The 16,314-nt window shown below is 35.1% G+C and overlaps 1 protein-coding gene across 3 annotated transcripts in view; it reads right to left on the reverse strand.

The window, feature by feature from the left end:
• Positions 1–16,314, reverse strand: part of EPHA7 (EPH receptor A7) — a 169,967-nt gene that overhangs the window by 97,974 nt on the left and 55,679 nt on the right. For all 3 annotated transcript variants that reach the window (XM_030315988.1, XM_030315986.1, XM_030315990.1), the window contains exons 4-5: positions 10,622–10,777; positions 9,212–9,547 (exon numbers count right to left, since the gene is read on the reverse strand). In XM_030315988.1, the coding sequence (XP_030171848.1) occupies positions 9,212–9,547; positions 10,622–10,777 (492 nt within the window). The remainder of the gene's footprint in view (positions 1–9,211; positions 9,548–10,621; positions 10,778–16,314) is intronic.

The following is a 16,314-nucleotide window of genomic DNA, read 5'->3' on the forward strand; positions in this document are numbered from 1 at the left end:
CTTTCCTCAGTGAATGTCAATGGGGAGAGAGCAAGCTCACTGGTGTCTCTTCTTATAAGGACACTAACCCTATCAGGATCAGGGCCCCAACCATAGGACTTCATGTACCCTTAATTAACTCCCTATAGTCCCTGTCTTCAAATACAGTTATACTAGGGGTCAGAGCTTCCACACATGCATTTAGAGGTGGACACAATTCAATCCATAACAGTGTTATAACCGAGTTATCACACAAATTAACTTGTTCTTCTCAGATGCTTAAATATCATTATCCACAACAGCAAAACTGAGATCAAAGAATTTAAGAAACAATTAAGCTATATTAAATTGAAAATAAGAAAGGCTACTTAAACTTTGTATTAGGTTTCTTTCATATGTTTACAAAGAATCCTTCCATTCAAGAGCCTGCAGATCAAACTTGTTAACCTCAACCTAACATCAACGTAAGCAAAACAGGTCATTACAAATATTTATAAAATCAGAAAAGGGTGGATTTGATAACTCCTACAGACACTGGGACAGAAAGCATGGAGGTGGTGAGAAGGTGAAGATGTGGGATTGAGAACACAGTTGTTTAGGGACATTTCCTTACATATATTTTAACTGAGAAAATTCATAGAATAGCTATGTCACATAGTCTCAAAATGTCACAAAACTACAAAAAGGAGAAGATATTAAAATAAGTTCTGAAAAGCTTGTGTTGTATACTAAGCAGTCCTAAGCACTAACAAAAAAGATCTCAAATCTTGGTCTCTGCCTGTGCTTCAAGGTTATGTTGAAAGAAAAAAAAATAATTATATTTTCAGGAGATTTTCTAAACATGAAGAATTACTAAAGTTTTCAAATATAAAGGTTAATTATAGCTTAATATTTTAAAATAAGACTACTTTAAGCTTTTGTTCTAAATCTCTTTTAAATATCAAGTTTGTGGCTGTGAAGTCATTTTAAGATTTTATTTTATTTTAAAAAATGCTTAATGTTTATTTATTTAAAAAAATTTTTTAATGTCTATTTATTTTTGAGACAGGATAAGACAGAGCATGAATGGGGGAGGGTCAGAGAGAGAGGGAGACACAGAATCTGAAGCAGGCTTCAGGCTCTAGGCTGTCAGCACAGAGGCTGATGTGGGGTTTGAACTCATGGACTGTGATATCATGACCTGAGCTTAAGTCGGACGCTTAACCGACTGAGCCACCTAGGCGCCCCAATATTTATTTATTTTTGAGAGAGAGAGAAAGATGGAGTGAGAGCAGGAAAGGGGCAGAGAGAGAGGGAGACATAGAATCTGAAGCAGTCTCCAGGCTCTGAGCTGTCAGCACAGAGCCTGACTCAGGGCTTGAACCCATGAACTGCAAGATCATGACCCAAGCTGAAGTCAGACGTTTAGCCAGCTAAGCCACCCTTATTTTAAGATTTTAAATAAATCTAGAGTTTTAAGACCAAATCACAAAAATTTTGTATTTGAAATCATGACCTTATATATTCAGTGGATAATTTAAATAAAATTACATTGAATTTCAATTTAACTCTTTAGATATTAATCTTGATAATCTTAGAAAGTATCTTTTCACATTATGATATGCAAAGAATTTAAGTATTTAATTCAACATATTTACTAAGCATGTATCCTGGGCCCAACTGGTTACAGGAGCTAGAGAGTAAGACCAAAGATGTTACTATTTCCTTACACTGTGAAGTCTAACGGGAAAGACAAACATTTCATGGATAATATGTGAAAAATATGATGAAAAAAATGCATGAAATAGTCACTGTAAGACCATATCACAGAAAGATGTAATTCTCACCTAAATTTTCAATGTAAGTTTGGGATGTGAAGATCCTGTGTAGGCATATGAGTCTTTACATGTAAAGTGGTCACCACATACTAAGTACTCAAGAAGTCCTAGTTCAGTATCAACGCCAATGTGGTTGCCAATTTTATTAAAATAGTATCCAAAACAGATATTTCTTTATTTATATGTTTTAATTATTGATAGCCACTAAGAAAGACTGTAAATGTATCTACATGTATATTTTTAAGTTAATGGTGTCAAAAATATTTAAACTTTAAAGAATTAAATTTCAATATAGTCTAAGATTCCTACCTGCATGATTCTAAAATATCATGGCCTAAGGCATGAATTAGCATGACTGAATTGTTTTCTGGTTTTTGGACACATCAAGTTTATAAAATAACTAGAAACAAGGGTCCCTGGGTGGCTCAGTTGGTTAAGTCAAGGATCCCTGGGTGGCTCAGTTTGGCTCAGGTCATGATCTCATGGTTTGTGAGTTCAAGCCTCATATTGATCTCTGTGCTGACTGCTCAGAGTTTGCTTCTGATTCTGTGTCCCTCTGTGTCTGCCCCTCCCCAACTCACTCTCTCTCTCTCTCTCTCATAAATAAATTAAAAAAACTTAAAAAATTTTTTTTAAATAACTGGAAACATTATATAAATGTGTATTTCGAGTGATTTACTATTAAATCTTATTCAGTTGATTTTTTTCCTACAGTGTACATAAGCATGTGTGTGTATGTTTTAACAAAATTAACACTATTTCTACAAAATGTTTTGTGGGTAGTGGCAGTGTTTTTTTGTCTGTGTTTTATCTCATCTCACTGGATGGAGACTGCTGCATTTCATATTACTCAATATTATAATCAGTATATTCTCTCAAACAAGGAAATATATTCTCTTAACATCTTCTTCCCTTAAAATACAAACTTAGCTTATGAATTTCAAAGAAACATCAGAGTGTATAAACTTAATAGGAGTAATTTATTTTTACTTAAAGGACACATAACTTGATGGCTTACCATTTTAAATCATTGAGAATAGATGATCTGAGTTAATTTATGAGGAAAATAGTCATAGTTGAGTCACATTAATAAATGTAAGTGAAGATATTTCTGACAAATACAGGAAATGACTTTTGGTGCTGTCTCTTTTTTGTATAATTTTGCTTATTATAATGTTATATCATATAACTCTATGGTTATATTTCATTTTGGACATTATATAAACATTACAAATTTAAATAAAGAGAATACCAAAGCCAATGTTAATTTTGACAGAGATAAAAGATCTGGGCATTTGAAAACATAAGAGAAATTAGTCACATTAAGATATGCAGGGATATTTTTTAAGTTTCTTAAAGAAGGGAAATAAAATCATAGCCAGAAGGCAAGTGTTACAGTAACCAATGTTGTATTTGTTACTAAGAGACTATATTTGTTAATAATATCCTCAGGAAATAACACTTCTTAGTAGGTTCCTTTTTCATTGAAGAGTAATTTATCACCACACCATTAAAATAATTTGCAAACTCCCAGGTAAAGGATTGTAGTAGTCCATGATAAGATTACATAACACTTAATAATTCTCAGTAAGCAGTGTATTTGACTGCAATAATCTGGGATGCTCTGATGGGCTGCCTACATTCTCCTCAGTGAAGGACTGAAGAATTTATTTGCTCAGATGCTGAGATGGCTGCTAAAAAGCAGACCTCAGTTCCCTGCTCTACTTTACAATTGCCTTGTAAATGACACCTTGCTCCTTTGTAGGCTCCTTCCCATAGTCATGTTTGGACGACAACGAGGTATAAAGGCCTGCCACTCTTTCTTCAGCTCTGGACAATATGAAGGTCCCTTACAGGTGGAGAGCTCCCCATGGAGTTGGCTGGGGAGTTCCACCGAGACTGCATCAAAGCTCAGCTTCCCCTCTGCTCCAGTCTTGCTCCCTTCCTGTCTCTTCCTAAGGCAGTGATCCCAATTGCATGCCCTCATACATACAATTCCTGCACAGTAGTCCCTGTCTAAGTGTCTGCTTCCTGGTGAGCCCAACATGGGAAATTATATCCTCTTTCAAGAGGTGACAATTTGCATCTTTAATTCCTACCCAGTGTTTTCTACAGCATTCTAACAATTATCAATCCCGTTAAAATTACAGTACCTGTATACATAATACTCAGCTATGAATTACTCCATAATTTCAATCAACAACGTACTGCACAATGTATAGTATGTATTGAATTTAGACAGTCCATTTAGTGATGGGCATAAGATGGGCTGTTAGAGGCCTTATGTCCCAAACCTCTCTTTACTTAGTACAATTCCATGAGTTCAAACAAGTGATTCAGTTTTAACACTCTTTTCATGTGCATTTTATATGTGAAAAGTGCCATAAACATAATAAGTGTTCAGTAATGAGTCACTCTTAATATTAGTTCTATGATTATAATCGTTATAGTACCATAACACACGTTTTTATTTTAAAAATATAACTGATAATAAGCTAAAGGCTCAATTTTTATCACATGAGGAGTCAAATAGCATGATACTGTTTCAGGAGAAAATCCAATTTCAAAGAGCTGAAATAACTCATCTAAAATTCAGTAATTATGTCATTGAATATCAAATCCTATTCCTTTTCCATTCATGTCTCGATGCTTTCATTCTTGTAAAATCATTTAACTTTTCTTATGTACGACTGGTTTCCTCATCAGAATTAAGTGCACAACATCCGTTGTACAGCTGGCATACAGAAAGAATTGTGTTACATGGTAAAGGTACAGATGAACACAGCATAATCACTTGCTTGAAGAATAATTGCAGAGTTCCTTAAATCTCTTTGGGGGGTAAGATCACATATATTATAATTTTGTATTGCTTTGAAAATGGTCTAATTGTTTAAGTGCTCCCACAGTGAACTGAGGTATTATAAAAAGAGAAAATAATTTTAGGGTGACCTATTTTTATGAACTTTCATACTTTTGCAGACCATTTTTGTATTAATGTACTTGGTCTGTAGAAGAAATGTAGTGGCACTGATTATGTTTTAATCGGGGAGGTCCTCTTGAGGGCTTAGAAAATGATTCACTTGTCCTCCTGGTAAAATCATATCCGCCCCAAAGTTCTAGACTGACTAACTTATTTTCTGTGAGGACTCCCCCTCTCTGCAGATAGAATGGATCATTCCTTCGTTGAGGTTTCAGTGTTTTGTTCCTAATATTCTACAGCAGGCATCACATTATATTCAAGTGTTCTGTCATATTAGATATGTAACTAAACATATCTGCTACAATATGGGCTCCTCATAAGGACAGGACCAATCTTTACCTACACTGTTTGATACACACTACTTAGTAGAGTTGGCTGAGTTAATATTTAAAAAGTAGCATTTAAATAGTCAGCTCTTAAGAACACTGATGTAATTATTAAGACCATTTTTGTTTAAGAGAACCTTCCAATGTAAGGAAGAATAAGGATCATAAGACCATAGATGAAATGCATGTGCTTTCCCCCTCACTTAGAGATTTTTAACATATCTCTGACATACATAAGTCTGACATGTGAGACTTCACCCTTAATAAGTAATACCATTCCTAACAAAATAAAACAACAATGAAAGGCTCCTGGAGGGTGGCTCAATCGGTTAAGTGTCCTATTCTTGATTTTGGCTCAGGTCATCATCTCAAGATTCATGAGTTGGATCTCGCCATTGGGCTCCAGACTGACAGCACAGAGCTTGCTTGGGATTCTCTCTCTCCCTCTGTCTCTGCTCCTCCCCTGCTCACCCATGCTCTTGCTCTCTCTCTCTCTCTCTCTCTCTCATTCTCTCCCTCTTTCTCTCTTAAAATAAATGTAAAACAAAAAAAGAAAAATATATATATCAGCCAGTTTCTGGAGGTCATATGTTCCTGATAAATACAAAAATTATCTATATATAAATATCATATATTATTCTCTATGCATTTCTCATCTTAAAGCTAATTATCAGTTTAAAGTAGAATCTCAGTCTTAAGATAACTTATGACTAGATAATAGTCACATATTACACAGACAAAACAAAATTAATCTCTTCCTCCTCCAATGTTATAAAACATAAATGCCAATTCTGAGCCTCCAATAATTTCCCCCATACTGCAATAGATACAGAGTTTACTGTGCTTTGCCTTGACAGGTTCACAAAGATTTGTATAAAAAGAGGGTTAATTCTGGGGCGCCTGGGTGGCGCAGTCGGTTAAGCGTCCGACTTCAGCCAGGTCACGATCTCGCGCTCCGTGAGTTCGAGCCCCGCGTCGGGCTCTGGGCTGATGGCTCAGAGCCTGGAGCCTGTTTCCGATTCTGTGTCTCCCTCTCTCTCTGCCCCTCCCCCGTTCATGCTCTGTCTCTCTCTGTCCCAAAAATAAATAAACGTTGAAAAAAAAAATTAAAAAAAAAAAAAAAAGAGGGTTAATTCAGCATCCATTTTGCTACAATACACTACGCTACAATAAAAAGTACTACAAAAAAACCCCTACTACAATGCGCTAAAGTAATATTTTTATGACACTGAAGAGTTTTTAAGTTTTCTCTAATATTATCTAACAGGATAAGACGGGGGGGGGGTAGGTATTCTTTTATCCCCATTTCAGTCATGTGGAACTTTAGTGATCTACCCAAGAGCATGTAACTCCTAAGTGGCAGGGGAGGGGCTGGAGCACAGATCTTTTAACACCAAACCTCCGACTCCTACCCTGAACAAAGCATAAGGGGACTTCAATGTACTCTCATTTCCACAAACACTGATAGGGGGTGTGGGGGAAACTTATGCTCCAGACTCCAAACTTAACAGAAAAGAAACTACAAAATATACACACTGCCTTTCACACACTGGCTAATAATTTTCCATTTTCACTCTATTCTTGCCCAGACACAAGCAGATTCTCCTACTACATCTTTTTATACTTGGTAGCAGTGGGTTGCTGATGAGGGCGATGACTGACCAGAGATGTAGATTTAAATTCATTATTGAAATGACTGCAGCATAAACCAGGTGGGGAGGTGGTGCTGTTTAGTTAATAGAGAATGAGAATTTCAAGGATCACTGCAGGTTTCCATGTGTAGTAATGAACAGGGGAAAAATTTCAAATCATTCTCCCCTTAGAAAGAACAAAAATATTAGCAATGGGGAACAGCGGGAAGTGGGTGTGCAAATTCAGTAGAGCAACAGTCACTAATATATTCTAAATTTCCTCTGTTAAAAAATACAGGAAACCTTCTACAATTACCACAGATTGTCTTGTTTAGATGCATTTCTTTTTGAAAAAGAATAGCTTTTTAATAAAAAAAAATAGCATAGCTTTTTTAAAAAAAAGCTAACTTTAAATTCATGAGGTTTTAGCATTTCAGATGTAGGAGAGACTAGGCAATTATGAATGAATAGGTTAATATAAAAGTATGAACATAGTTTGCTTTTTAACTTTTTATATTTATTTCTTTAAAAAAATTGAATAGCTTTATTGAGATATAATTTACTTACCAGAAGGTTTACTCATTTTAAGTGTACAATTCAGTATTTTTTTAGCATTCGTACAGAGCTCTGCAATCATCACAATCTAAATTTTTCAATCTAATCTAATCTAAATTACCTTCCCCCATCAAACAAACAAACAAACAAACAAACCTAGTTTGCCCTTAGCCAGAAGAGAATCAACACCCAAAGCCATTTTACCTAACAACTGTGAGATATTTGATTCAAGAATTTATGGGAAAATCTATGACCAGTTTAGCCCATGCAGTATTAACCTGAAAAATTAAACAGTAGGTATTTAAAGAGCAAAAATACAGACCCCAAAAGCAGACTATTTGGTGAACTCTATTTGTGGGATAAGCTCGACAACTTTGGGTAATATTCAAAAATAAATTAAAATGTCCCTTCTATACTTGATATCAGCAGGAATAAAAGAACTATTCTAGTTCAGCAGGCCTAAGAGTTGCTCTTAGTGGTTCCAAAGATAGCTCTAGTGTCACAATCATGAACCTAAAATGTTTCAAACCCACTCACTGTAAAGCTATGATAACAAATTTCAATATAAAGCAACACAAGCAAAAATATCTGACAAAAGGATTTTGAAAGAATAGCAAATAGAGTCAGGGTAAATAAAAATGAATCAAACAAAATCAGTTAAATTAGTTATTTCTTTTGTCTAGTTTTTGGAAATTTCAAATTTTCTAGGTCGTTTTTCCTCCAGATTGCTGCTTTTACACAGGAGATCAGATTTGCAATAGCCTTTTAAATAAACATCAAAATGAAACTTTTAGAATAAGAACTCATTAATCTGTTCAAAATGGTAAGCATAAAACCAGATGCCTAGTTTTCATTCTGCAGATATAATTTAAATAGGTAACATTTTGTTAAAATTGGCATAGAAGTGAAGAATAGATTAATCTATGTCCAGGAATTTGGGATAATACTGGTTTTGACAGCCAGCCAAAGATCAGGAAGACTCCGTTATAAGCTTATTATGATGCTCTCACAACTCAGTACTCCAGTGCAGGTCCCATTTTATTAATAACAATGACATAGTACTTGGCTACATCTACCACACAGGATCTTCTTTCACCAGCAAGAATTTTTAAAAGGTTGAGAAAGCCCTCAATTTCTGAAACTTCTTTCAGTAATAAGATTTTCCTGAAGGTTTAGAAAGTCTCCAATTTCTGAAACTTCCTCTCCAACTTATATTTTCCAAAACATACCACAACAAAGCATGACTGAGTAGGGCACCTCAAATGCCATGAAGAAAAGTGAAAATTGCTCCTAGGCTAAGCTACAAGTTCATGGTCTTCATGGTCATTACTTCCTAATTCACTTCTTTTGAAATTCTCACGAGATCTCCCAAGTACGTGCTTTAATATGACAAACGGTAATATGATCACAAACCTACTGATGAACTTAAAATTCCCTCATGCCCATTTTAACGCAGACTTGCCATATATGTCACATCGTATGTGGTAAAACACTGGCTAACACTTTGTGAGACAGTGCACTCCACTCTTTCATCACCCTGATTATCATTCAGACTTTGATCATGCGCATATGCCACACAAAAGAGTACAACTGCAAGAAGTAGCCACCATCTCATTTTGTCCAATGTTTTCACTCTTTTCTAGATCTTTCAGTGGAGCTTCTTGTCTTAGAACAGTCTTAACTGGTTGACAATTTATCCCTTTTTAGTTCTCCTGCCAGAATCTCTGGAGGAGATGCTAATGAGTCTAGCAATGGTTAATAGTCAACAGGAGGAATAACAAAGAAAAGTTAGAGGTGTGAATCATCAACGAGCTGGAATAATCTAGTTCTGTGTAGCCAAGTTAACTAAATATTCACACGAGAGAGACACCTCCCTTATGCAGTCGCATTATTCACTCAGTGAAGACAAACAGAAAAACATACCTGCTTGACCAGTGGTGATACTGACAGCCGCAAAGAGCCTCTGGGATCTGCTTAAGTCAGAAACTCCATTTACAGCTTCAACTTCAAAAGTATAATTAGCGTGGGCTAGCAGGTCCATGACAGTGACATAGTTATCCTCTAATCCGGTCTGCTGGGGCATGTAGCCAATGTTACTCCCACAGGGAACGCACTCGCCCTGCTCCCAACTGCACCGCTTACACAATACTCTGTAGGTCACATCATTTCTTCCCCCATTGTCAGCTGGAGGACTCCATTCCAAACTTACTGTGGTTTGGTTGATGTTGAAAATGAGGTTCTGTGGTGCAGATGGAGGCCCTTTGAAAACCAAAAATAAATAAACAAATAAACAAAAAAAGATAAAAACAACCCCAAAAAACAAAAAATGAAGGAAAGGATCTGTGTGGGCCACTAAGCTAGTGGCTCAATTACCATACAGAAAACTAGTTGAAATGCTTTCTTTTACATAAACATTTCATTACCTTTCCTAAAGAAGCTGTATAAAAGCCTCCTTGAATTCACTTGGCAAGAGGCTCTATTTATTTTCCATTTAATATGTCAAAATGAAAACAGGATAACAACTGTCTTTGTGCTTTTGCCACAGTCTTTAGCTATTTTTCTTCTAAGCAATTACAAAGAACAGTTAATGCACCTAAAAAAAACAGTTGTGCAGTTGTTTAAAAATAGTTTTCCTTTTAACCATATAACAGAGAATACATCTATTCATTCCTAATGTGCTCAAGAATGATTTACAGTAAGTCTGGGATTGGCTTTGGATTTGGGTCTCTCGAACATTCATTAATTGAAGCACCAAGATGTGAGATTTGCTCTATTTAGTGATGGAATTTTAAGTCAGAAACCATTACTTTTTAATCACATTTCATAACCATGTAAGACTCAAATAACTTTTGCATTTTATTTATGATTTTTATTAGATACATGAGAAAAATATTCTTAAAATGCATCTTATCAGTTCATGAAAAATTGGGACGTCTGGGTGGCTCAGATGGTTAAGCGTCCAAATTCTGCTCAGGTCGTGATCTCACGGCATATGAGCCCGAGCCCCGTGTCGGGCTCTGTGCTGACAGTTCAGAGCCTGGAGCCTGCTTCGCATTCTGTGTCTCCCTCCCTCTCTGCTCCATTCACATTCACACTCTGTCTTGGTCTTTCTTTCTGTCTCTGTCTCTCTCTCTTTCAAAAATAAATAAACAGTAAAATTAAAAAAAAAAAAAAAAAGAAAAATGGCCTTATCAGTTCATGAAAAAAAATTCAATATTTAATAACAATTAAGAATTCATTCACAAATCCAAAGCCCACCTCAATGATGTCACAATAGTACAACCAGTGTAAGGAATCTGAAAGTCCTTTCCTACGTTACGATTCTGAACTTACTTGTGCAGGCCACATACGGTGGATCAGATGGAGCCCTGTAATACCCATCCTCACATTCACATCTGGAGGAGCCTTCTTTATCGGAAAAACTGTGAGTGGGACAACGAGAGCACTGGAGATCTTGAGAGGAAGATTTGTAGAACCCACGGCCACAGGCTGGGGATGCAAAAGAAAGTGAAAATAGAAACGTGAGAGCAGATAGATTTTTTTTTAATTTTAGTAATAGCAAAGAATAAAATATGAAATTTAATTTGTGAAAAACAAGCTCTTTACGATAAAGTGTATTCAGTGTAAATCAATTTGTAGAATGTAGAATACTACATTTTAAAGTAAAACAATAAAAAACAAATAATACAGTAAACTTGCACCAATAGGTGGCCTTGGTCTGAAACCTAGAGCCCAAAACTGAACAAAAGCATAATTTAATATGACAAAATCTTAGGATATTTAATTCAGGGTAACTTCACTTACAATATAATTAACTTACTTGTTGAAACATACGAAAATACTTCAAAGCTATGTTTTCTTAATATGAAATAGCTGTAAATTAACTTTTTATGTGTTAATTTGGTTGATACTGAAAAATACTAAAATAATTTTAATCACCTGATGAGGAAGAATAATGATATAAAAAATTTCATCTGAAAATGATAGAAATGTATTCCCTCAAGTTTTCAGAAAACTTCAAGATACAATTTCAACCAATTTAAGTTATAAGGCAGGGTACCTTGCACTAAGTGAACTTTCTTGTTACTAAAAATAACAAAAGCCTATAAATAGGAGAAACCTATTCCACCACAAATAAGGAGAAAGCCTTCAACTGTAAACAGATGATGACTGTTTATCCTCTCCTGAGAGAAGTTAACAATACCGTCACACTAACACAGCAACTGCTCTCAGCAATGAATAGACAAGTACAAAGAAGGTCCCTAGCACCTCTCAGGAAAGTTGCTCTTACTCACTTAGACCCTATTTGCTATTAAGTCAGGAAACCTTGAACCGTTTTCTATCACTGATTATTTTATGTATTTGTCTTTAAAATTTAGCAAATTAAATTTACATTATTTCAAATTTTTTTATTAATTAATGGCATGATACATTGACTATATTAAGTAAGTTTAATTTACCCTTCATATTTATCAAATGAATATATGTTTAAGTTTTAGTGACCTTCAAATTGAATAAAAATTAATCATATCTATAAAGAAAGATTAGTGAATATTTAACATAAATACAAGTATAGCTTTTAACTTATTATATTCACATTTATTTAATGTCCTCAACTTGAGCATCCCTCAGGAACATAATCTACATTTTCACTCTTAGGTAAGTTAAACAATCCTATCTTATCAAGATGGTATACTGAGTCATTCTCTATTTTTGCTCACATGCTCAATACTTAATGCATAATTCTGAAACAATGGAGAGCTCAAAATCATCTTTTGAGCTTCAAGAAAATAAGGCTATATTACACAAGCAAGATAGGTATTCCAGATAACTTAGAAACTTAATTTAAATATGTGTTATATTGCAATCGATAAGTGATAGATGTATACACAGAACTACAAGCATCTCCTTACAAATAGATGATGCACTACTGCCCTCAGAAGCCAGTCTGCTTTTGGTTGGCTTCCTTAATTCATACAAAAGGAAAGCATTCACAAACATCTTAGGCAAAGACACTTCTTCACATGTTCTCAGTAGCAATTATACAAGTCTAAGGCACAGAGAGAGCAATGAGATTGACTATAAAACAATACAACTAAAATATCACACCTTGAAATGTTTCTGAAAACATGATCCTGCCACATAAAAAATGGTTAACTGGTAGGATGAAGGATTTGGCCTGCGTTTCTCAAGATAGAAATTCCTCTCTTTAAGTATTCACCCTATCTTGCTTTATGTTCCATCTATAATTCAGTGATCACACATGATATCCATAAAATAGAGAAGACAATGCTTTACTTACAACCTGCAGCTTGATAACATCAAGGTCCAGAGAATTAAAAACAGAAAAAGAAGGAGAAAGAAGAGGTATGTGTTGACAGTCTTTAAGGACATGTGTGTATTAGTTATTACAAGGAGGAGAGGTTAGGGAACCCGGAGATGGATAACACAATGGCAACATAATTTACCATCCATTAGGAAAGGCTTCCAGAATTAGAAGGCAGCACACTGCCTGGCGGAATCCAGGAGAATCCTCATGCTCCCATTGCAAATAAAAGCTTGTAATAAAGGCTTATTCCTATTTTTCTTATGAATAAGGAGGGACATTTCTTGCTCAACTCGCATAGTTTGTAGAATATATATGGTACCTAATGTAGAGAAATGTAAAACCCTTATCACTCAACTTTCAAATTACATTAAATTCTGTTACCACTTTAACAGATGGGAAAGCAGATTTGAAGCAAAAGTAACCTGAGTTCTTCAAATAATTCTGTTTGTCTAGGTTAAAACTGGATTTAGAACACAGGACTACTGATACTCAACCATATGCTATTCCACCAGCCTTGACTGCTCAATGAGCCAAAGTCTGGCACTCATTCAATGGGTCCCCAGGGCTAATTTTAGGGTTGCTAAAGCAACCCTAAAAATTAATTTTCTCTGGGTCCCTGTTGTCTTTTGAGATATCTTTTCACTAATTTAAAGCTATTATTTTAATTCAGAAAACTATGAAATAATAGCCTAGCACACCTTCCAGAAGAGATACTAAATAGGTATTCTCAATTTCACTGTGAATTTTGGCACCAAAGATGCCAGCAAAATTGAGGAGTACATGTATGGCTATCATTAAATAGATAATGATAGAGGCAATGCCGGAAAAATGTGGTCATCAAAGTCTTAACATTTTTTCTTTGAAGTAATATTCTGTTTCAGTTCAGTTAATATTGAAAATAATAAGTGGTAACAAGACAGTTTTCACTTAATCTCTAGGAAGACTATTAATTTAGAGTTATTAAAAATAAGTACAAAATCTTTGGAGCTATGGTGTTAAGAGTAAAGCCAAGAACATGCAGAGACATAAGCTGTATCTCTCAGGATAATAGTGAGCAACTGGGTGGTAAAAAGTTTGGGTAGGAAGTAGCAGATGCTCGTAAAATTAAAAATTTAGATGAGATATCTATAAGAAATAACCTGAGTAAAATACTCAGGGAAAGAAACTGAGGCGAAGTAGCATATCTGAGAGCCACATAAGATCTACATGGGCTCTCCAATTGCCCCCAAAAAGGCTATCTGGAAACAAGGCCATTTCTCCCCTATAGGAATGCAACTGGTTTTCTAAAAGGTACCAGTAAGAAAGTTTTTAGAGGTAAATGCTTTCTGAAACCTCAAAGATAAATTCCCTTTATACATAACTGTAAAGTATCTAGGAATAACTTTCTAGGAATTGTGCAAACGCAGCTTTAAAACTTTTCTTTCTTTGCTTTAGTTCTCAATTTGCTCAATAGTATTTGAACTCAAAGCAAACTTTAATTAATATAGTATGTGTAGGGTGCCTGGGTGGCTCAGGTGGTTAAGGGTCTGACTTCGGCTCAGGTCATGATCTCAAAGTTCATGAGTTCGAGCCCCGTGTCGGGCTCTGTGCTGACGGCTCAGAGTCTGGAGCCTGCTTCGGATTCTGTGTTTCCCTCTCTCTCTGCCCCTCACCCCTTCACGCTCTTTCTCTCTCTCTCTCTCTCTCTCAAAATTAACATTAATTTTTTTTTAAATATAGTATGTGCACTATGGTAAAGTTAGTTACAAAAAGAAACATACAATTTTAATTTCCTACCTTTTGATGTTTTTGCTTTTTTAATTGAACATTATTTGAAGGTAATATTCACTATATTGATGAAGATTGGGAATATGTACAAAATTTGTTTTCAATATTTAATTAATTTTGTAAAAATAATCTATCCTATTATTTTAGTAATAGTTTATTTTTTCAGTGTTATCACAAGGGCCTGGGATTGATTCTTTCGACTGTTTTATCAAGTCCTTTGGAACCCTAATGAATAAAATAACATAAGTTCATTATCCTAGCGCCGAGAACCATAATCTTGTCAGATTTCATGCACCAAGCAAGTTTTCACTTAGTCCGTTCTTCAATGAAAAACCATCAAAGAAAAACGGAATCTAGGAAGCACATGAAACTTCTGTTTCCCAGGCAGTAACAATATACTATAATACATCCACTAAACCATGATACAATATAGTATATTACAAGATCTGTTATAATATCTACTGTGATGAAATAAATGAAATTTATTATGTTTAACTTCAACTATCTTTAAATAAGAATAGTGTCCATATGAAACTAAAGTGGCTTAAATAATATTTGAGATTTTAATTCTTTTAAAAAAGAACAAAAAAGGCAATAGGGTTTCCTATTTATAAATGACTTACTTAAAAGTACTAATACTACAACAAATCCTGAACACGAAGACATTTAAATATATGAGAATGGATACTAAAGCCTTGTATTCTGATTTCTCAGTTAAACTCTAACAATCAGATTCCATAGTTGTCTTCAATGGATGTCGACAGGGTGCCAGGACTTTGAATATCTATTCGCATGATGCAGTTTATGGAACAATCAGGGTACTGGTATAACAAATCCGTGTTCTCAGTGAACAATCTTAATTTTTTTTCATATTTATTTATTTATTTATTTATTTATTTATTTATTTATTTTGAGAGACATAGCAAGACAGACAGTGAGTGGGGGAGGGGCAGGGGGGGTGGCAGACACAGAATCTGAAGCAGGCTCCAAGCTCCAAGCTGTCAGCACAGAGCTCAACACGGGGCTCTAAATCATGGACCATGAGATCATGACCTGAGCCGAAGTCGGATGCTTAACTGACGGAGCCACCCAGGTGTCCCAACAGTGAACAATCTTAAAGGTCATCCTTAAAGCCACAGACAAATTTCTGTGTAGCCTGGAAAATTAGTTGAAATGGAATATCTCTTCCTTCTGAATGAGGATGCAGATACTCAGACTTGCTCTGGTTCTTTAGGTTTATGACCTATAAGGGTAAGCTTGGGGGATATCCTACCTGACTATATTTCGATTGACCCTTTCCCACAAACTGGTTATCCCAGAAAACCCACATACTTCTAGAGTTCTTCTACAGATGGGAAAGATTTCCTGGTCCTTCATGGACTCATTTTCTGGAAATCTTAAGCTCCACTTTTAATATCAGACACACTTGACACAACCCTGGACCTAAAGCACTGATAATTTATATCTTAGCTGTCCACTATGACTGCACATTAGGGACACTTTGAAAAAACACTAATGACTTGACCTTATCAAAATCCCTGAATCATCATTACGGTCTGGACATTTCTATATTCTGGAGGTTTTCCAGTTGTTTAGAACCATCATCCTGCAGGTTCTGGGTCTTGTCTCAGACTATCAAAGTTTCTAAAGAATACATCACAAGATATATCCACCATAAAATCAATAAAGGAGGTAAAATGAGATATTATTAAGAAATCTAATAAATTAGAAATTTAAGAAAACTTTTAGTTTTCTTAAAACTAATGAAATGAAAAATGGAAATGAAAAATTAGTTCTTAAAACTAATGAAAATGAAAAAATGAAAATTCACTAATAAGCTAATCAAAAATAGGCAGAGAATCTGAACAGATATTTCTATATGGAGGACACACAAACGGCCAATGAACACATATAAAAATGATCAACACCA

The sequence above is a fragment of the Lynx canadensis genome, chromosome B2 (assembly GCF_007474595.2).
Source record: "Lynx canadensis isolate LIC74 chromosome B2, mLynCan4.pri.v2, whole genome shotgun sequence".
NCBI lineage: Eukaryota > Metazoa > Chordata > Mammalia > Carnivora > Felidae > Lynx > Lynx canadensis.